At 59.6% G+C, this 22,509-nt stretch overlaps 2 protein-coding genes across 3 annotated transcripts in view; one reads left to right on the forward strand and one right to left on the reverse strand.

Annotated features, from left to right (window-relative positions):
• PDE6D (phosphodiesterase 6D) overlaps positions 1-1,763 on the forward strand; it is a 40,123-nt gene extending 38,360 nt beyond the window's left edge. For both annotated transcript variants that reach the window (XM_074878700.1, XM_074878701.1), the window contains exon 5: positions 1,134-1,763. In XM_074878700.1, the coding sequence (XP_074734801.1) occupies positions 1,134-1,215 (82 nt within the window). In that variant the 3' untranslated portion in view covers positions 1,216-1,763. The remainder of the gene's footprint in view (positions 1-1,133) is intronic.
• A 10,716-nt stretch (positions 1,764-12,479) lies between these two features.
• Positions 12,480-21,970, reverse strand: PTMA (prothymosin alpha). The gene is given in 6 exon segments (XM_074878704.1): positions 12,480-13,348; positions 13,794-13,867; positions 16,422-16,509; positions 17,196-17,267; positions 21,747-21,815; positions 21,818-21,970. Coding segments are annotated over 6 exon segments (489 nt in total). The 5' UTR covers positions 21,956-21,970; the 3' UTR covers positions 12,480-13,300.
• Positions 21,971-22,509: the final 539 nt, after the last annotated feature.

A 22,509-nucleotide genomic window follows, 5' to 3' on the forward strand; every position in this document is an offset into this window, starting at 1 on the left:
GTCCATTTTGGGAAATCAAGGCATTTTCAGGACTGGGAGTTGAGAGAGTCCATTTCTCAAATGACCTTGAGGATTTTCCAGTGTCACATTATTTCCCTGGCATCTGTCCACTTGTCATGGGCAGCCCAGATCTCTCTCCTATTCATGGAAGGGTCCTAAAGTCATTCTTGAGGCTTTTCAGCAGAATCAGCAGCCCAAAGAAATCCAAGTTTTTTTGTGGCCCAAAGAAATCAGCTTTTTTTAGCTGCCAAGACTTGGAGAGCCCCTCACTTTCTGATATTCCCAAAGACCTCATGTTTGTCTCTGTTTCCATAGCGGGAAAGAATGGAGATGTGGTATTTGGTGCTAACTGAGGCACTCTGCACAAAGGATTCCCAGGATGACTGAATGTCAGACTGAGAACATTCCCTGACATTTGAGTTCAAGCATTGTCCACGCCACAGCAAAAACCTTACGCTCTTGCCAGGTTCAGCTTTGCCAGCATTTACAGATACCAAGAGCCACAGTGGAGATGGAACTGCTCTTTTGATTTTCAAGAGCCAAAGTTCTTACTTTTGTCTACCAAAACCTCAAAGTCAGCACCTTAAATCATCAGAGCTTTTGTCACACCCAAATCTACATTTCCATTGCAGTTTGTATAAAATATGCTTGTGTGTTTGCATTTAAGCATTGCTTGAGGGAAGTGACATGTTAAGTTGCTTGAAGTAGCTTGCTCAGCACTAGAGGACAGAGATGGGGAATAAAAAAAGAATTCCCATTGGTTTTCACAATTCACTGCAGAAAAAGAGGGGCCTGAAGGTGCTGGGACTGCTAGTTTATTTTTAGCAACAGACGTGAGCAGAAGTTTGCTGTTTGTGAGCCCTCTGCAGCCTGTGTGGTACTGTGCCCAGAAAGGGGGTGACACGGAAGGGATGGGGGAGCTGCTCCACGTAGGAATGCAGTGGAGAGCTCCTGCAGCCCTGACGGCCCCCGGATCAGGACACAGTGCTCACCGCACGCGGCTCCAAACCCCAGCTCCTGTTGCGGGGGTCAAGGTGTCAGCCCAGGCTTGTCAGAGCAGTGAGGGGAGCAGTTGTTTTCTACTGTTCATGCATTGTTCTAATACCTCTTCTTTCTCCCTTTTCCTTCCACAGTGGTAATGTTATTATAGAAACCAAATTCTATGATGACGATCTTCTCGTAAGCACTTCCAGAGTGAGACTTTTCTACGTTTGAGATGGGGCTTTTTGGAGCTGTTTTAGTTTTCCTCCATACAGTTCTTGGTGCAGAACCCCCCGACTATCCAGTGGAAGACACTCCTGTAGGCGGTGACCCTGGGGACCAGCTCAACGTGGGTTGTGACCTTTGCCCATCAGTTATTTTGCTTTCTTCTCTGACAAGACCAGACCAAACCCTCAGAGACAGGACCATCTGCTCAGCGGTGCACTGGGGAATAGAGGCTGTCTCTGAACACGGGCAAACGATGGTCATGCAGAACCAATACTGTAAATTATGTTAGTCTCATCCTTTGTACTTCTCTGGATCCTGGTATAATCTCCCATTTCCACTCACACCAAATTCGCAATGCGTTTCATTTTTGGGGGATTAAGTTAACCTTTTCATTTTTCTCATGTTGTAGGTTTTTATCCTTTCACTGGATTTCTGTGTAACTGGTCCACACATCCTCTTACCCTGAACTTGTAAAATAGACTGTGATATCACCTAATGTAATTAAAACAAATTTCTCAATTAAAACATTCCTACCGTCCAAAGAAGGGAAGAAATGTTAGTTCTGTGCGTTTTCCTTTCCGTGATAAGAACGCCTCGCAGCAGGCACAAACTGTTATCACTTAAGCCAGCAGCAGAACCGGCCTTTCCACAGCCCCCGTACCCTTGTTAAATTCCTCTTCCTCCAGCTGACCACATAGGAAAGGTTTCCTGACTGTTTCTCCTTGGCCTCGTTTCTGTTCATCCTGCGTGCCCAGTCACCACTTTCTTGACCAGCACTGCACGCTGTTCTGCTTTTCTAAGTTCCTGGGGACACTCGAACCCCCCTGGAAATCCCGTGTTCCCCTGAGCCCACCAGCCTCAGTCCTGGGCTGGGCTGAGTGCCCTGAAGCGCAGCCACAGCTGCGGTTGCTGATGCCAGCAATCCCCACACACGCGCGGCTTTAATGACACGTGGTGACAATTTTGCTACCACAGGCTTCTCAAGCCCTACCGCTGCTCTTTCCCCTTGTCGTTTATAATTCGCTCTAGTGCGTGTAAACCTTGGGAAGGCGGCACCTCCAGCTCCCGCTCTTAAACATCACGGGCAGCTTTATGGTCACTCGACACCTTGATCCGCCTGTCCTCTGGCTGGGCTTGAGATTCCCGGCACAGTCACAGGGAAGTGAAACGCGTCATTTCAGATCCTGAATTCAGCCACTGAGCATATGTGGGAGAGACAGAGCGTCTTTTTTTTTTCAGGTGAATTGAAGTTGAACCATTAATCCCCATGAGAAGAGCGTTAGCCATTGTAGCAGCTGTCTCATGAGCCCTCTCATGAGCTGCTGGGTTTCAGCCTGCTGGACCCGCAGGGCAGAGTCTCCTCAGCAGCCTGCGGGGAGAGAGAGCAGCTGAAACTGCCTTCCACACCCAGCATGAACGACACCCAGCGATGCGATCGCCATCAAAGAGGAGAGAAAAAGTATCCAAAGAGGAAATAGAAAAGCTGGAGGGTCCTGAGAGCAGGTTCCTCTCTGTTCTAGGACAGGTGCTGTGCTGGGCACACGCACAGGAGGTGTCTGGGGAGAAGCGTCTCCACTCGCCAAGCTGAGCTGCAGCCGAGTGCCGGGGGGCTCTGCCCTGCAGCAGTGGGGTGCTCCCAACCAGACCAAACCCAACCTGGATGCTTTTTCCTCTAACGACAAACAAGCTTTCAATTCTTGTGCCCACTTAACCTTACGGGCAAGCCCGGCTCCTGCGGGGATGCCCCCCGGCAGAGCCCCACACGCTTCGTCTCCAAGGGGGTTTAGGTGGCCACCGACACGCGTGGCTGCGGCTCCCGCGGGTTGAGCTGCCCTGAGAGAGGGCCCTGGAGGGACGCGGCTCCTGAGACGGCCCGAGGAGCCCCTTTCCTCCCCGCCCGCGCCCGCCCCGCCCGGGCTGGCCCAGTTCGCCCAGTTCACCCAGTTCAAGCTGGCCGGCCCCGCGGAGGCAGCTCTGCGGCGGCTCGTTGCCGCCCTCAAGTGGCTCCGTGGGAAATAGCTGGCAACTCACCCACTCCTATCACTGGACCAGCTTCTCCCAGTCCCCCCCAGTCTCTCCCAGTTCCTCCCAGCCTCCCTTAAAGAACTGATGGAGCAAACGCCGGGCCCGGGGGGAGAGCAGGGGCCCGGATCCAGCCGGCAGAAAGGCCCCGGTAGGGCAGGGGGGCACAGCATGGTCTGACTAGACACCACCCAAAATCAGGGTGAAGGGCCCCCAGGTGCTCAGAGCAGGAGCCTGTGCCCTCCAAGCAGCTGTGGGTCCCCTCCCCGTGGGTCTGATGGGGATTTGGGAGCCCTGGAGAAGGGGCAGGAGACACGGCCAATGCACTGCCCTCAGCATGTCCCATCCCTGGGGCCCAAGTGTGGCGCGGGCAGCTCTCAGGTCCCTTGCACAGGGCTGTTGGCACTGGGGCAGAAAAGGCACCAGCAAAGGGAAAAGTGGGGCTGGAAAGGGCGAGAGCAGAGCAGGAGGTCGGGGGCGTGTGTGCGACCACTGCCACAACCCATCCATGTGCCTGGGGTGGTTCTGGCCATGGCCCGAGAGCAGCCCCATGCCACCCTCTCTGCAAAGGCAGGTGGTGGGGGGAGCAACACAGCGATTCCCCCTTTTATTTACCAAGAAAGTTCCCACCTGAGAGCTCACGGCCTTGGCAGGCATCTTTGGGGCAGGGAAACACCCTCCAGCCTGGTCCACACACCAGGGTCTGCATGAGAGGAGGGCTCCGTGGTGGTGAGAGGGGCAATTCTGGGCCAGTAGGACCTGGCTGGGCCAGGTGAGGACCTGGCTCTTCCCAGAGCCCAGCTGCTCGCAAAAACCCCAGCTCACCTGGAGCTGCTGCTTCTGGCTCTCACTGGAGCCGTCGGCATCTGACTGGCCAAGCGGAGCTCGGGAGAGGGAACCGGCCGGATTCAGCAGCAGCAGCCTCCGCCGCGGGTGAACCCCAGCCGACAGCCGCGGCGTTCCCCGGCTCATTGTTCACAGCTGGGAGTTTTGGCCTCAGCAGCTCCCGTGGCGGGCACGAGAGCCTTCCAGCTGCCGGCACGCAGAGGGCATTTGTTTCTGCGAGAGCCTCGGGGCAGGGAACGTGCTCAGGAGGCTGCTCCCTGCCAGCTCCCCACGTTGGGAGGGCTGTGAGCCACCCCGCGAGCCCGTCAGCAAGCTTCATTCTCACTGCCCTTCAGCCATGTCTTCACCTGGGAGCCCTCCAAGCTGGGGTGTTGCACAACCGCTGGGTAAAAGCAACGAGGCAGCACAGGAGAACGGTGATGCACAACACACTTTTGGCCTTAGGGAAGCTCTCTGCATGGTTTTGGGGTCCATCACACAATACAGGCACCCTGAAGCATGGGTTTGGCTTATGGCAACAAAAAGCACCCGTCAATGGGCTGCGGGGCTGGCTGCAAAGCAGGACCCTGCCCCTGGGTGCCCTGGGCTCTTGCCTGCGTGCTGCGATGAGCGTGATGGGGGAACAGGGCCAGCTCTTCCCCCTCACACAGCAATTACTGGGCTCTCACACCCTTGCTGCCCATCGCCAGCACCCCATCAGGGTGTTACCTACCCCGGCTGCCATCCAGGCACCTTCCCCAGCCACCGCAGGAGCTCTCAGCTGCCCGACTGCCTGGCAAAGCTGACTGGGGCTCCTGCTGGCGTGCTGCCCCAGATCTGCCCTGCCCAATAACGCTCAGGCGGGGAAGCAGAGCCGGCCTAATGCGGTTAATTAGCTGATTCATGAAGGTTACTGACGAACAAAAGGCGCACAAACAGCCCAGGGCCACGTTATGTTCGGTGCCTGCTTTGCTACTCTTACCTTTCCGTGGGTGCAGGCAGCACGGGCAGGCAGCGGGCAGCACGTGGCAGCAGGCAGGCAGCCTGCGGGGTCAGCACCATCTTGTCCCACCTCACCCAGCTCTGTCCTCCCCAGGCAGCACTGGGAGGGGGACAGGAGGGCTCTAAGGTTTGAGTTCCTCTGTCCCTTTTGGGGGACACAAGTCCCGCTCCCGGTCACCGGGACAGTGCAGGCAGAGCCCCAGCCAGCCATCGAACTGTTCAGACAGAGAGACTGCGGGGCTGCCAGGTGACTTGGGTGCAGCCCCATCCATCCCCAAAGACAGGAGGGCGACCAGGGCAGAGGCAGGACCCAAAGGGCCCTTTTTCAGTCCAAGATGCCCAACTCCTGCTGCCCTAGGGAGCCTCTGGCCACCAGCCCCTGGTGCCGTGGGACCCAGGCAGGATTCCTGTTGGGGTTTGTCACCCACCTCGCCCCACTGCACACCTGACATCTACATCAGCTCTCCCCACCGGAACCCCCCGCCACAGGAGGGCAGTGGGGCCAGCCATCGCCATGGCCCCTCTTGCAGAGCATCCCCTTCTCATGGCGTCCAGCTCTGTGCCAAAATCCTGCCTGCACCACCCTCCCCGCACCAAAACCCTGCCTGCTCTCCCAGCACCCCAGGGACAGGCAGGGTGGGGAGCAGGGCAGGCAACCAGGAGGGATGACAAGCTGGGGACACAGAGTATGGAGGAGGGGACAGTGGGACAGAGCTGCAGAAAGCTCTCCTGGTGTCCCAAAAGCCAGGCTGTAAAGGGCTGACATTGCCCTGGGTGTGCAAAAGGGGAACAGCGACCAGTTGTGGGAAGGGATCACACTCACACCAGCTATGGAAGATGAGCACCAAGAAACCGCTGGAGATACAGGAGGAAGCCACAAGAGAGAGCTGAAGACCCTGACAGTGAGGAACTTGCAGACCTGGGGTCACCTGGCTCATAGAGAAGCAAAAGTGGTCAGAGGAGAGGGCAGAGGCCCAATATCCATGGGAGGAGGTGGCAAAACCAGCAGCTGAGGCCAGATACATTTGACTCAGGAACTGGGAACACCTGCGCTTGATGCTTCCCCAGATCCTTGCAGGAAATTCCCTGGCGCAGAGCAGGGGCCCAGGGGGGTGGTTCTGGCTGCCCCAGGCCAGCGGACACGCTGTGCCGCTCGTTCATCCCAGTCACCAACAGCCCGTTTGGGTTTCCTGGCAGGTTGGCCTTGGCAGCACGACTCACGGACACCGGACAGCCATGGCCTGTCCCCGCCGTGCTGCCATAGCTCTCGAGGGGAGCGTTGGGGTGCTGGGCTTCCCCATCCCACGGCACTAGATGGTGCTGCAATACAGCAATAGTGCCTGGACTGCACAGCGCCGGCACCGCGCCGGCGGGGAGGACGCTGCCTTCGGTCACCGCACCGGCCGGGGACCCCGGCACAGCCACCGGGGGCCAGCTGGGGCCGGTCAGCCCCACGCCAGGTAGGGATGGGACGTGCCACCAGCTCTACCCCAAGAGAGGAGCAGCCCTTGTGCTGGGCTGAACGTGCCGAGCCCCCTGCCAGGCCGGAGCCCCCCCGGGGTACCGGTGGGCACACGGTTTCCCGCTCCTGCCACGGGGTGCGACGTCCCAGCATCTCCCACAGGCACCGACCCCTCTGTGCCTCGTGCCTGCCTTCGGCTCTCCTTCGGCCCTACCCCTGCCAAGCCAGAGGATGCATGAGGAGCTCCAAGAGCCCGAGGCCCCAACTAACAGCCCAGTGGGGCTCCCCACGGCCAAACGCAGCCCCCAGCCCTTGCTGGGGACCAGCCTGCTCTGTGGGGTGCCCCAAGGCCATGGTGCAGCACGGGGGGGGCAGGGAGCAGCATCTCCAGTGTCTGCTTGGGGGCAAGTGCCCCACAGTCGCCCCTTCCCACAGCAGAGCCCCCCAGCCCCGCGCCTGCCCACTGCTCACCTCCCCGGGACATTGCCCCAGAGCTGCAGCCTTGCACCCACGGTCCGTCCCAGGGACAGACCTTTGCCCTGGGAGGGGTCCCCAGAGAAGCAGCACATCCTCACCTTGGGGGGATAAGCAGCACTAAGAGGGGTTTGCCCCAGGACAGGGAGCCAGCCCCTGCAATGGCTGGGGTTTGGCTCACCAGGGGTCTGGGCTGCTCACTCTGCACCCATCCCTGCAGGTGCACCCCACGGCAGCTGGGAGCCGTTCTGAGCCCTCACACTGCCTTTGGGGCCTCTCTTGGCGGTGGAGCCAACCCCGGGGAGGATCAGCAGGCTCCCCAGCCCCAGGCAGACCACACTCCCTGACACTCCAGCCAGGGAGTGTGGAACCACGTCCCTTCTCTGCCTGTGGATCCAGGGGCTGGCAGTGCCCAAGTTGCCGGCCGCAGAGCGGGTGGCTCATACTTGCCCTGGGTTGCCCTCGGGTCATGCACCAACTGAGCATCCAGGTCTCTGGCTTTAGGCACCAGCTGCATCACCCCTCACACCTCCTGCCTCAAGGCATGGAAGAGGGGTGCTGGTTTCCAGATCCCTGAAAGACCAGAGCCAGGAGCCTGCTCTGCCTGCGGCAAAGGAGACGGGGACAGAGAGGTGCCCAGAGAGCCTGGGGCACCCCCATGCCCAAAGCAAGCTGGAGAACCCATGTCCCCACCTGACACCCAGCTGGCATTCAGGGAGAGGCAGAGCCCCTCGCCTTCAGACCTCCCTCTGGGGCAGGAAAGGACACATGCAAAGACCCCATCCCTGCAGATTTATGGCCTGAGGTCTCCATCCCTGTGGATTCTCCAAGCACTAATTGGGTTGGGCTTTCTCATCCCCCAGCTGCCTCGCTCACACTCTGCTTTCTTACAAAGGTGATGCAAGAGCCTCTCCAGGTCTCCATCTGCCCCGAAGTGCAGCACTCGCCGCTTCCTCCCGGGTCTCTTTCTGGGTCGTGTGTGGTGCAGCACTATGGAGGGGCCTCCGAGCCCACCACCTACCCCATCCTCCGGGGCTCTGCTGCCAGCCATGAACAGGACTCACGGCCCTCCCTGGGGTATGCAAAGCTGAGGGACCCCCCACAGCCCTTCCTCCTGCACTCCTGCCCTTTGGAGAAGATCAGCTCAGCCAGACAAGACGGAGCAACCATTGGCACAAGGAAAGACGGAGGATTCCCAGTGTCTGCACAGGAGCCACAGGCACCCCAACCCTGCTCCCTCTCTGAGGCTCCCACCCCAGAGCAGGGAAGGGGTGGGGTGGTGGCCCAACAGAGACCTGGCAGCAGGGGTTAGCATCCAGCTGGGTTTCAGATCTCAAGGACCTCCACTGGGCTGGGGACTGACAGGTCCCTCCAACTGCCAAGTCAGGGTCCAGGACCAGCACTGCCCCAGCTCACCGAGGGGGACAGGCCATGGGGCATGCAGCAGCTCTTCAGCGTGGGCTGGTCTTACCTGCCCATACCAGACAGCTCTCAGGGCAAGTGCACAAACATCCCTATGCCATTTAGGAGGAGTATCTTTGCTATGTGGGATGAGCCAAGACTGGCCAAGGGCCCCAGGCTTCCCCAGCCCACTCCTGAGGGGCCCGCTCTCCTGGAACACCTCCCACCCTGAGCCATTGCTCCGCCAGAGGAACAGCTCTTCGTGTTTATTTTCAGCAGCAACACACCAAAAGTGCTTCTGTGTTTGTGATCTTGAGGAGTCATGCCTGAAAGGCAGTTTCACTCATCAGACTCTTAAGTCAATGCCAATTATTTGCCCAGACACAAACTGCACTAGTAACCCCATCCTGTGTCTAGTTTGGAGTCCAAGTCCTGCATTCCCCACAGGCAGGTTCTCCACCAAGCTCTCAAGGTGCTCCAAATTTCACAAAGGTTGTCAAGATGAAACAAGAAGAGTTTTGGATGAGGCTGAGAACTACAGCTGGTGCAGGACAAGCTTGAGCTGATGAAACAGGTCCTAACCTACTACAGACAGGAGGTCAGGACTGGAGATAGGTCTGCTGGTCCAGACCCAGTCCAGTTGCCCACAGGACATGAGCTCAGCCCCACTGGTTACACCAGCTGTGACCTTTGGTAGCACAGCTCCACTGGTGCGTTGCATTTCAGGCTGACCACGTGGAAGTTGTTCTCAGTTCACCTGGTTGTTCAGCCACATGCAGGATGCGGTTGCTCCAGCCACAGCAGAGTCCTTGGGAAGGGCTGCCCTTGGTCAAAGTGGCTGCCTGTACACATCAGCACAACCTAAGTCCTTCCAGGCACCCTGCAGCTCTCCCAATGGCTACATTTGGGAGCTACCTGGGCTATCTTCAGTGGTCAGCAGCCAGCTAGCACACCCCAGAACAGCTTCAGCCATTCGCCTCCATGGTCTCCAGGACCAGCAGTCCAACCAGGATTCAGATCACCCACAGCACATGGGTCATGTCTGCAGGCAAGGGGCAGCACAAGCAATACTTCTGCTCTGTGGGTTACAGCTGAACATGTGACCTGTGAAGCTCCAGGTGAGGGACCCAGCATCACAACACCATGCCTGAAGGTGCACAATGGCCACACACTTTTCACCTCCAGTCCCGTGACATCAGCCCCACAAGGAGCCTGACTCTGGTCACCAGGCAGCAGCTGAGATCATCTTCTGCACAGCAGAGGCAGGTGGGACTCCCCAGGTGCCAGCAGGCAGCCCCTGGCACAAGGCCAGCTCACCCAGGTAGACCATTTCTAAGATCCTTGGCGGTGCCTTCAGCTGGCACACCTCCTGCAAGCCCTCTCTGCTGCTCCCGGTCCCCATCCCAAGACATCATCCAGGTGAGCAATCCCTGTAGCCTTCTGGATTCCCCCAGAACACCCAGTGCGGCATCAGGCACCAAATGAGACAAAGAGCCACCTTCAAGCCTGCATTTTTCTCCCCCTAGAGCCGCAGAAGCAGAAGGCTCCCTCAAAGGACCATCACTCCTCCAGCCTCAGACAGGACCAGCCCTGAGCAGCCTTTATACCCCTGGGTGAGGTGTGGCTGCCCCTGATTGGCTGGACCAGTGGACAGGTGGCAGCTGTGGATTGGCTCAGAGCGGTCTCCCTCACCCCACGATTGGTGAGACAGCAGAGACAGGTGGCGGCACGTGGTTGGCTGGGGGCAAGCACAGGTGGCGGATCATGATTGGTCAGGCCTGGGTGTTGCTTGATTGTGGTTGGTGGAGGCAGCACAGGGGAGGGAGGGACAAGTGGCAGCGTGGGATTGGCTGGGAGCCTGTGGCGGTGTGTGGGGATTGGCTGGGGCCGGGCAGGCAGTGGGGCTGGGGAGGGGGTTCCCTGCAGCGGCCCATGCACTGAGCTGTGCCCAGTCTCAGCCCCCAGCGCTGGGACCAGCCTGTCCCTTCCCTGCTCCGTGCCTGGAGCAGCACCTGCCCTCTCTGCACTGAAGCCACAGGAGCACATCCAGGGGACATGGGGTGACGGGGGGCTGAAAGACCCCCCCAGGACCCAGCCTTGAGGGGATAAGGACGGGGCACAGAAACACCGGGGCTGCCCTGCACAGCTGGAGGCAAAGGAGTGGGGCTTGTGCTCCCCATCGCCAGTGGCCATGGGGCTCACGGCAGCTGGGCGAGGACCAGGAGCTGTGGGGCTGGGGGCTCCCCCTGGCCTGCCCTCTCCTCACCCCTGGCTGCTCCATGCCCTGCCCATCGCCAGCCTGTCGCGCTGGGAGGCGGGGGGCAGCCTCCAGTTTTACCCCACACCCCCATCCCACACCAAAGAGGACCCTACTACCCAAGACCCCCAGGTTTTGGGGGGGCTGCAGGCCCTAGGACAGGTCCTGCTCTGCTGTGGGGGGCAGTAAGGCCACTGCCCGCCTTAAATCTCCCACCTGAGGGCTTCACGCCAGCTGTGTGTGCAGGCTCCCCACGTTTTGGTGACACACGGAGCCGGCTCTCACCAGCTCCTCGGCTGCAGAAACTTATTTGAATAATTTGCCTCGCAAATCTGTGAGCGCCAGCTTGAACCGCACGTCATCAGAGCCCACCGCAGTGCACGAGCTGGGCGCGGGGCAGCCGCGGCGGGGACACGGGCACGGCTCCTGGCGCTGCACAGCAAAGCACCACCCAGCCGTATGGTGACACTCGGCAGCGCTGTCTGCTGCTCCCACGTTGTCACATCCCGTTGGGGACATCAGAGCACCTGCTAACCAAATCTAGCACTGGCCTCCAGCCCTGCCCTGAGCGCCCTGACACCTCGGCAGGCGAGAGGCAGGCCTGGATACGGCCCGTGAATCGAGGCAGTAAATCTGATAAGCTATCAGCTAGCACCACGATTACTTGGATAATTAAGGACAAGGAGCCAGATTTTGAGCTTATTTGCCACCGGTATAAACAGAATAAGTGACCTGGCTGCTCCCAGGGATCAGGAGGAGCTGTGACCCTCGCAGTCAGAGCAATAAATGCACGATGGTTCCTCTTAAAAAAAAATAGAATAAAAAAAATCACCCTCCAGCATCTCAACGCTAACTGCCAGGATTGCAGGGCGAGCGGAGGAAATGAGACCATCTGGGCGGGTCAGCGGGGGAAAGGGGACTCGCTGGAGCCGGGCGAGGGTTTGGGAGGCACAGCTACGTGGCGGGTTCCTCCAAAGGGGTGTCCGCACACCTGGCAGAGCAGGCTGAGCTGTCTGAGCTCCAACGCCCTAGAGGAGGGAGGAGAAATGAATTGGAGGAAGGTTAGGAGCAAAGCAGCAGAGGTGGAGGCTGTTACAGCGGTTTTGGTTTGGTTAGAGCACACAGACAGAGCCCAGCCTGCCTCCCGGGTCCCACACCACCACCCCTCTGCTGCTAACTTGGCACCCCAGCAATTGCTGGGTGGGCGGTGCAGGCTGGAAGACCCCTCAGGGACCAGTTCTGGCTGAAGTGAATCCCCACTGGACACTGCCTCCTCCAGCACACCCCTCCTACCCTGCTGTAAACAAGCCTCGCACAGCCCAAAGGAGTGGGGAGGCACTTACACAGCCTCGACACCCCCCAGCCCCCAGCAGACGTGGAAGTTTTGGGATGGGTTTCTCATCCCCACTGCACCAGCCAAACACTCCCCACCAAGCCTGACTGCAAAGGGAGAGCAGCGCTGCCGAGCACCCCATCCCCACGCACCCCAGTTCGCTTCCCTTGGGCCTGTTTTCCAGCTGGCCCATCCCCACCACTCCCTGGGAGCAGCGGGAGGGTGCAGGATGGGGTGAAGGCCACGCTGCAGCACCGCTGCAGCTCTCCAGCCCTGCACCAGCAGCAGGGGAAGGCCCAGCGCTGCAGCCATCAGCTGGGGCCACAGACACCACCCCCCAGCAACACCCTGCACCCCTCTGCCCTCTCTCCAACTCTCTTCCCAGCCCAAGTCCAAAGCAAAGAAAGAAAGGAAGAGGAGAAAGAAGGGGAGAAAGAAATAAAAAACTAAAACAAATGAAAACCAAAACAAAAAGCAGCAGTTGGGAGGCAGCCTTGTTAGGACAACTCAGCAAAATAAAATTCCGGTTTATTGTTGGACAACATTGTTTCACACATACATCAAACAGGCCAAAAAAAAAGAAAAAATAAAAATAAACAGCAACTTCATAGACAGAAAAAAAAAAAGAAAACCTTTTTATCTTTGGCCTTGCCACCTCATACAAACCACGATCTATGGTACAGCTAAAGTACATACACAAAAAAAGTTACTGGAATGCTCAGAATAAGATTGTAAATTTTTTTTTTTGCATTTTTGTCTTTTTTTTTTTAATTTTTTTACAAGGTTTTGTTTTATTCTCCTTTGAGATAATGGTTTGGGCCTGGTCACACCACAAGTAAAGTCAGAGATAGGTAACAAGAGAGATATACACTTCAAAGCCCCCCTTTTGGTCAATCCGAGATCACTTAAAAATGGCGGACCTCCTAACAATATGTACAAAAATATAAAATGTAAATAAAAAATACAAACAAATTCTCCTTTAAAGTACTTTTAAGAAAGAAAGCAGGGCCTTGAAGTTTTGGTGCTTGGGGGGAGGGGGTCTGTGGGGGAAGGGGGGGTTTCTCTCCCCGCTAACGGGCGAATCGTTTCGTATGTTCGTTGAGTGGCAGCGCCGCGCCGGGGGGCCGGGGACGGGGTTCACTCTACTTGGTGAGGATGACCACGGCGGAGGGGGGAGGAAGGGGGGTGTGTGTGGGTAGGGGGTTGCAACGGGAGGGAAGGGGAGGGGGGTCCCAAGGGTGAAGAGGACGCGCTGGCCTTTTTTGTTGGTTTGTTTTCCTCCTTATTTAAAAAAAAAATAATAATAATTTGCTGCCTAGTCATCTTCATCGGTTTTCTGCTTCTTGGGATCGACGTCGTCGTCCTGGGGGGAAAGCAAAGCCGTCAGGAGAGGGGACGGAGAGCAAGGCTGCTGGGGGGGCTGGCGAGAGCCCCACCAAGGCGGGCACAGTGAGGCAGGAGATGGTTTTGCGTCCCCCTCCCACCTCAGGGACAAGTACAGAGCAACATCAGTGTTTTACCCCTTGTGCAAAATCCTCTCTCGCAGCTAGAGAGAGAACTCTTGCAACCCCTGCCCTGGACCCCACGAGCACCCTGGGGCTCCCCAACCCCCGGCCAGCGGCTCCGTGCAGCCGGAGCGGACACCCCACTAACCGGGCCAGCGTATAAACGGAACTGGGCCGCGTCCCCAGAGGGGCACGGGGAGCACTCAGGCAGGGCATCCCAGCCCCAGAGCCCAGCCCGGCCCCCCTGATGCTCCTCTCAAGCCCTCTGGGGAGATGGGCAGCTCCGAGGGACTGGCTTCCTACCTCGTCGTCCTCAGCTGCCCGTTTGCCTGTGGCTCCCTCAGCTTCGTCGTCTTCATCACCGTCCTCTTCCTCACCTACATGGAGAAGGGGAGGAACGTCAGACCCTCTCAGAGGGTTACAGCACCATGCACCTGCCCGCTCTGGGTTTAATCCTGGCTCAGCCCCAAACGGCAATGTCCAGTGTCCTGTCTTCCCAGGTAGCACAGACCCTGCTCAGCACAGCAGTGCCTGAGGACGTGGGGGGGGGCTTTCGGGGCATCCCCCAACCGAGTTAACCCACCAAAGGGGAAATAAGGATTAGCAGCATCGAGCCTGGCTCACACCATGTTTGTAGCACAGGCAACAGGACAGCAAAACCAGCACCTACAGCGAGTGCCAAAATCACAGCAAAAAGGGGAGGGGAGAAAAAAAAAAAAAGGGGGGGAAGAGGAAAAAACTCTTTCTAGTGGCTGCTCTGCATAACCGTTCCAGATTATTTCTGCTTCCCTTCGCTGCTATTAGCCCATCTTTAATGAGTTAAGAGAGCCAGGACGCATTAGTTCTGAGTCAGAACACTTTCTAATTATCAGAACAGCAAACAAATGCTACCAACTTATCTTACAGCCAGAGAGGAGGATGAGCAGAGAGCTCTGGGCTTTGACCCACTTTGAGCTCAAATAGGCCAGTGGATCAGAACGAGCAGGTCCATCGCCTTCAGACAGTTTTGGGGGGTCGGAGGCAAGACCGGAGGTCCAGAGGAGGAGCAACCTCTCAGCTGCTGAGACGAGTCTCTTGTGTAACAGGAGACCCTACTAAAACTTAGAGCGTTAAGGCCAGTAAGCTGGCTTTAAACCAGCACCACGAGTGCATAGACAGCCGGGGGGATTAAGGTCAGCCCATCCTCCCTTCGCCTCTCCTCTGCCCGGCGTGTGCCCAGCCACGGCGTGGCCCATGCAGCGGGAAGGGCCAAGATTAGCTCCCAGCGGTGGATCAACACCCCAGCAGCCATCGCATGCACTGGGCCGGCCGGCGCGTCAGGTGACAGCGCCAAGCTGATTGGGAGCATTTTTAGTTCTTTGAGCTGCTTTAAGCAAAGCAAATAATGAGATGGGATGGGGAGAAGGGTGAGAAAAAAAATATACCCTCAAGCTCCCCTTTGCTGTCAAACTCCAGGATGGAGTTTGGCCGTAAGTGGTGGAAAAAGCTGATGCAAGCTGCACTCGCTGCCTTTAAATCTCTCTCCTGCAGTGTTCAGCTGCTCAGGTGCAGCTCTCAGGCAGGGATCACCCGAGGGCAGCAGGCACAGCCGGACAGAGCCCGTGCAGGATCCCAGCAAGGTGTTAGCACCTCCAAGCACTGCGTGCCAAATCATGCCTGTGCTCGGCGAGCTGGGAAGAGCAGGGCTGGCACTGCGGGACCGAAGCTCCCTGGGCTTGTCACAGCAGTATCCAAGCAACACTTGCACCCCACACACATGCGCGGGCAGCACACGCATCCCCACTCCTGCCTGAGGGGAGCTGGGAGAGGCAAGTGTTCCTCACTCTTCCACCCCGAAAGCAGGGCTAGAGGTGGGTGGGCTCAGGACAGCATACAGCAGCACTACGCTCTGTCCCCAGGGGTTAAAATCCTAAGTACAAAAAGGGTCACGATTCCCAGTTTTTCCCAGTGAACCAGTTCCTACTGAAGGGCAGAGCAGACAGCAGGCTGCTGAGAGCAGAGCGCTACCCCAGAGGAGGCAGCTTTCCCTGCTTACACTGTCCAAACAGGCGCTGGCCTAATGGTCACTAAATTTTCAGCCCTGTCCCAGTCTCCCAAAACTAACCAACAGGTTAGTAGGTCAGCACATAAACCAAAAATTCACAGGGAATTAACCTAGTAACAGCTAATCAAGGGTTCATTTCAGCATAACAAGAACGGTTTTCTCCCAGCCTTAACGAGCGATAAAAATAAACAATGTTATTCATCCAAGCAGATCTTGGGAAAAAAAATAATAGCGGGGAGGGTGAGAAGTGATTCGGCAAGTCACTGCTGGATTTCTGGTGGCTGCTGCCAAAACCCACTTCCAGGCTGGGTCAGGTCAGGAAGCAGGGGAGGGCAGGGAGACGCCAGGACCCTGCAGACACAGGGAAGGCTCGAAGCAGCACAGCAGCAGGTTCTTCTGCCCACTTCCACACGGGATCCAGCCTGGAAAGGGCTGGGAGGGGACCACATCAGCCTCTCAACATGCTGCTCCACGACCAAGGATGGTGACAATAGGCCATCCAGGGCTGTCCCCGTCCCATGGGCCGGCACTCGCCTCTGCAGCAGCCATTGTGATCACAGGAGCCAAGGGCAGGTTTTACTATTCGCACGGAAAGGTTAATGCGCTTATTCAGCGCCGTGGTGGTACGGTGCCGTCTGGCTGGAGGAGGGAGGAAGGAAGGAATCTGCCCTCAACCTGCTGGAAGGGATTCAAGGCTGACTTCACTCCCAGCACTGGTGGCCTGGGCAAGCGAGGAAGGAGCAAGCCCGGCTGGTGAGAGCCACCTGGCCACAGCCGCGAGGGGGAGATGCTGCTCTCGGCTCTCCTCTGCTTCCCCAAGCCTGCTGTCCAGGGCAGGACATAGGCCTGAGACGGGGGCGGGGGGGAACAAAGAAAGTTACCATTACCCTCTTCCTCCTCGTCCTCTTCCTCACCACCTTCCTCTTCCTCTTCGTCTACTTCGTTGTCAGCCTCCTGCTCTCCATTTTCCTCGTTCTCCTTGGCAAGACAAAACATCACTTAAAAAATGCACTGGGGAAGGGAGAAGGGGGAAGAGATGTTCAGCAGAAGTGCGTGTCCCCACCTTTCCTGCCTAAAGCCAAGCACCAGCCCACCGGAGCCCCAGGCGCACGTCCCGCTTCCTGCCTGCCTCCACACGAGGCGGGCAGCCCAAGCACGAAGGATCAAGGCTAGAGTAACTTGGGGCTGCAGCCTGGAGGCCAAGACAAAGACTGCAAAGGCTCTTGTGACAAACTGAAATGCAGCAGAGTGAATTTCCCCCAGCACGTTAAAAATAGGAAACCAACCGGTTTACTTGTACACAATGTGTTTCCCCCGCTCAACTGATTGTAACACTGTAATTCTAGGGTTTGATTTTTCCCCCCCCCTCTCCTTTTCCAGCGCCCAAGGAGGAGGTGGCACCTCACTCGGCTTTCAGGGAGGGGATCCAAGCCCAGCCCTTCCTTTCTGCACACACATGAACTGCCCACAGACTCAGGAGCATCTGCTGAACCTGAAGCCCCAAAGGCTCAAGGGCTCTGCACAGCACAGTGCTGTCATTTGGAGGGGTCTCCTCTCAGCACAGCTGGGGACAAGCTCACAGCAAAAGCAAGAAGGGAGAGGAAAATAAATAGGCGTTGGTGTAAGGGCTGCCTCTCCCTGCAGATTGTAGCCATACTCACAGCGTTGCCGTTGGCCGGTGCATCTCTGCCATTTTCTGTTTCTTCAACAACTTCCTTCTTCTCTTTTAGATCCTGGAAGGAGCAGAAAAGCAGAGATGTCACCCCGATTCCAGCTGCCTGGGTCAGAGAAGCTGCAGATCAGGTGTGAAAAACACAGTCCGAGATAGAGAGAGCGGGAGCTGGTTTCTCTTCACACCGATTTGCTCTGCGATTTGGTCGCCACATTCTGGCTCCTCCTTGGGAACGGGAGAGCGTGGGGGAGAATCTCAATCCAAGTCAGCCTTGCCAGAGAGCAGCTATCTAAAAAAGAGACTGCTCTGTTTCACCTCCAAGCTCCCAAACACACAGAGCTGGCCGCCTGCATATGCTCAACAGCAGCAGAGCTGGCTGATTGCCCATCTTAGCACAGTCCACGCAAGCTCCTGCAATGCCATGGAGAGCCGACAGCCCCATCCAATGCACAGGCTCTGCCGCCCCAGGGCTGCGGACGTCCATGGCTGCTCAGTACCTTCACAGCAGGAACAAATCCCAGGGACTCATTAGCAGAGACTGTGGTCTCTGCCCTGCCTGGGGAAAATCATACAGCAAATATTACACGCCTGGTCTTTCTCGCAGCAGCAGAAAGGAGACTCCAGTATCCAGCTCGCAGCTTTAAGTGTAACAGGATGGGGTGGGGGAAGAAGTCTATTTTTACACTGTTCCAAGAGCCGTGCCTGGCTAGTTCGGTTCAGATCTCCACCGCGAGCAGAGCAAGAGGAGAGCGGGAGCTTGTGTGTTTTTGCTATTGATCACTGTCAAAATGTCATGCCAAGTCGCTCGGCAAACAGGCTGAGAAGATCCAACTTTATGTTCCCGCATAAAGAACACTTGGATTTAACACTGGCATCTCTGCTTGCATCCTCCTCCCCTTCTGTTCCTCCATCAGCTGGAGCGAGATCCTTCAGCACAAGGAGCGTTACCCCAGCCAAGGAAAGCAGAGAGGCCCTTCCCTGGGGCCAGCAGCACAGCCACACAGCCGGCTTCAGCAGCAACCACGAGGTGTTTAAAAGTTGCTGGCAGCTCCCTACTCCGCTGCAGCAGCGGCAGTGAGCGGCTTTGCCCCCCTCCCACCCGCCCTTTGCGGCTGCTTGCAGCCCGCAGCGAGCGGGCACTTTCACTCCCGCTGAGCCGCTGTCACTTCCTTGTGGGAATGCCGGCGGGTACGAGCAGGGTCCTGGCCCTGCTAGCGGGACTGTGCTCTGTTTTGGGAGAGTTTTTAGCACCCTGCAGGCTTGCTTAGGTGAGACAGCGCAGGGGTTTTAGACCACCAGGTTATTTAAACCACTCGGGACCCAGAGGGACACGCACAGACGCTGTTACCGGAGGCACCCAGGCTGCCAGTGCACTGAGGAAAGGCTTTCTTTGGAAGCAAGCTTTGGTGCAACTACACCTGTTGATCAAACCTCACCTAATCAAACCAGCATCCCAGGAGCCTGGGGTAAAACAAAAACACAAGCTCCCTCCTCCCTTTGCTGCTCACATATAAATCCCAGGCCATCTCCTCCATGCTGCCCAATTCCACCACAGTTTTACACTGTCAGCAGCTCCAGCTCCCTTACTCCCCAGAGGCTGATCACAAGCACTTAACCTCTCGCGCACCATCACGCTGCTGCATTCGGCAGCCACTGCCTCCCATCAAGCACACGGGCATGAGGGCAACAAAGCATTTCCTAAGTTAACTGCAGAGCAAATCAAGCAGTCAGAGTTTCCACATCTCACTATGCCCGACGGTTCTTTTCAAAGAGTCGTTCACAAAACGTAAGCGATTCTCCCGGTGAAGGAACAACTCATTCTCGGGGATTTTAGCTGGACAGATCTCCAGCCCTGACCTTTCCCGCACCACTGAAGACGCTCTCAGTTAACAACCATCAGGATGCCAGGTCATGAAGTTTGTGCTAGCAACAGGGTTGCAGAGAGGACCACAGCTTCTCCCTTTCCCCAGGCCCAGTCCAATACAAACAGACAGATGTGTACAGCAGCCTCCAAACCGGGAGTCCGTGCAGCAGGACTGCTTTAGCTCTGAAGCTTTGACAGAGCCTCTAATTATAGGTGTGGCGAGGCTGTTTGTCCATAAAATAGCAATGGTGTTTAGTCATACACCAACTGCCCGGGAAGCTCTACCTTCGCTGCTGCTCCGCTCCCGGGGCACGAGCGGCAGCAACTGCCGGTGCAGCCGCGGCTCCTGGCGGGGCCGGGGGGCAGGATCCCGGCGGAAAGGCCCGGGAGTCCCCCGCGCCGCTCGCCCACTGCCCCGGCAAGGAGCCGCGCCCGCGCCTCCCGCCGGCAGGGGGCGCCTCCCGCGGGCCGGGCCCCCCCGCGCCGCCACGCGCCCGGCCGCCGTTCAAACCGCGCGCCACTCCCCGCGCCCCTCTCATTGGCCGCCCGCCAGCGCGCCGGCCCGGCGCCCCGCGGGATGCCGGGAAGTGTAGTCCCGGCGGGGGCGGCGCGGAGGACTCCGGCTCCCAGGGGGCGGCGCGGGCAAGGCCGCACGTGGTGGGCGCCCCGCGGCACGGCGGCGGCGGCCGAGGGCGGCGCTCGGCGCGGAGCCACCGCCCGGGCGGGGCGGGACACCCCCCACCCCACCCCCCTCCTTCCCCGCCTCCCGGGAGCGCTCCGGACGGCGAGGCGGGACGAGGGCGAACGGCCCCGGTGCCTCCGCGCTGCACACCACCCCCCTCCCGCCACCGGGTGCGTGTAGCGGTGGCGGCGGCGGGGGGGGGGGGGGGGGGGGTCACCTTGCCGCCGTGCGCGCTTCCGCCCGCCCCGCAGCACCGACCCCCCGTATCCTCCCCCCCAACCCCCGGGAGGGCGATCCGGGGACGAGGCCCCCTTCCCCCACGCTGTAAAGGGCAGGGGAAGGTTAACGGCAAACTTGGCCCCGTTCCCCCGGGGAGGGATGGGGATCGACCCGCCTCGCCGCTTCCCGGAGAGCCGGAGGCAGCGGGGACCGAGCCGCGGCCCCGGAGCGGAGGCAGGGCAGGCGGCGGGGGTGGGGTGGGGGGGTCCGGCTGTGGGAGCGGGAAACAGAACTGAAATCGAAATCTGCCAGAAACGGCGTTTTGTTGGTTGTTTTTTGCAAACCCTCCTCCCTGCCGGATTTTTTTTTTTTTCCTCCTTTTTCACCTCCAGCCCCGCTTCCCCCGAGAGCGGCTCGACCCGGTGCCGGCCGGGGCGCAGGGTGAGGAGGCCCCCCCCGGACACGGCCGCCCCATCCCCCGCCGACTTCCCACGCACCCGCCCGGGCCGGGTCGGGTCCCCCCTCAACTTTCCCGGCCGCGGCCCCGGGCTCGACGGGGCGCATCTCCGCCCACGGCCCGACGGGGAGCGCAGCCCGCCCGGGTGCCCGGTGCCCCCGGGGGACGCTCCGCCGCGGCTCACAGACAAAGGCGGGCGCCGGGAGCCGCAGCGGGGACTCCCGGGAGAGCGTCTCCCGGTCGGTATGGGCGCTCCCCAACCGCTCCCCATCACTCCCGGTACCGACTCGCAAAGTTATCCCGCTGCGAGGAGCTCGGCCCGGGGCCGGAGCCCCCAGCCCCGCCGCCCCAGCGCAGCTCCGCCGCCGTGGGGGGCCACCCCCGCCGGGGCAACTCCGAAAATAGCAACTGCCCCCCCCCCCCCCCCCCCGCCTCCGGAGCGACTCCGAAATAGCAACCCCCCGCCATACAGGGCAGCTCCGACACAGCGACTGCCCCCCCCCCCCCCCCCTTTCGGGGGGGTAACTCCGAAATAGCAACTGCCCCCCGCTTCCTCCGGGGGTAACGCCGACACAGCAATTGCCCCCCCATCCCGCATCAACCGGGCGCAACTCCGAAATAGCAACCGCCGCCCCCCTCACCCCTTCTCAGGAGCAACTCCACAACAGGCACTGTCGTCCGTGTCCGTCCCCCCCCCCCCAACCCGCCGGTGCATGTTCCGGAGCGCCCCCCCCCCGCAGGGACGGGGCCGAGCGGGACCCAAGTTTGACGGGGCTGTCAAGCTCCCGCAGCTGATTGAATGAGGCGAGCGCTGCCCGCCGCCGCCATCCCCCCGCCGCAGACGGGTGCCGAGGCGCAACCGTGCTTCCCCCGAGCCCCCCCCACCCCCCCAATCCCTCCCCGAACCCCTCCGCGGCGGGACGGCCCCGCAGCCGCCGCCGCTGTCCCCGGGAAGGCGGGAGGGAGCGGGCCGCGGAGCCCGGCGCGGCACGGCGGGGCTCGCAGCACCGGCGAGGGCGGCGAGCACGTTTCCCGCACGCTGTAGACAAAGAAACGGCGGAGGCAGCTCCGCACGGCGAGCGCGGCGGCCTCGCACCGAGCCCCACCGCGAACTTCAACAAGGGGAGGGGGCGGCGGGAAAGCGTGGAGGGGGTAAAAAAAAAAAAAAAATTTGTAAAAGGGAAAAAGATTTTTTTTAAAAGCCAAAAATCGCTCGCGGAAAAAAAAAATACAGGCGGAAAAAAAGCGGCGAGTGGGGTGTAGGGGGGAGGAGGAAGGTGTGGAGGAGGGGGGGGCGAGGCGCGGGGCGGCGGCTCACCTTGGCGGAGATCTCGGCGCTGGTGTCCACGGCCGTGTCGGACATGGCGGGGGCGTGCGGGGCTGTGGCGGGGCTGTGGCGGCGCGGGCGGCGGCGCGAGCAGAACAATGCCAAGATGGCTTTGCGCGAGCCAGTGGGGACTCACGCGGCGCCACGGCGCCTCTTATAGAGCCGGGGGCGGCGCGCGCGCTGCCCCGCGCCGCGCCCATTGGCTGCGCGCGCCGCAGCCGCCGTCGCCCATTGGCCGCGGCGCAAACAATGGGCACGGCCGCTTAAAGCGGCAGGAGCCGGCGCCGCGGACACTGCGGCGATGAGTTCGGGCCCGGTCTCAGCGTGGGCGAGGCGCGGGGAGGTGGGCGGGAAAGCCCCGCCCCCTTTTTTTCTCCCCTCCCTTCGCGCTGCCTCCGCCCCCGCCGCCTCCGCCCCGCCCCGCCGTGTGAGGCGGCGGGCGGGAGGGAGCTCACCCCCCCCACCACCACCCCCCCGCACCCCCCGCTCCCCGGCCGCCGCAGCCAGCCCGCATGCCTGCGGAGGGGCGGGAGGCGTGCGCGCCCGCCCGCCGAGGGCAGGAAAAATAATAAGAGTTAAAAATAATAATAATAGTAATGCGGGAGAACCGGCGCTGCCCCCCCCCCCCCAGCACTCCGGTCCCCTGGGGCCTCCCCGCGCCCGGGGAACGGTGCCCGCCCGGAGCGGCCGGTGGTGCCGGAGCAGGCGGGGGGTACTGCGGTCCCCGGCCCCCTCGGTCGCCGCCGGGGTAACC

Source organism: Strix uralensis, chromosome 9, assembly GCF_047716275.1.
Source record: "Strix uralensis isolate ZFMK-TIS-50842 chromosome 9, bStrUra1, whole genome shotgun sequence".
NCBI classification, from domain to species: domain Eukaryota; kingdom Metazoa; phylum Chordata; class Aves; order Strigiformes; family Strigidae; genus Strix; species Strix uralensis.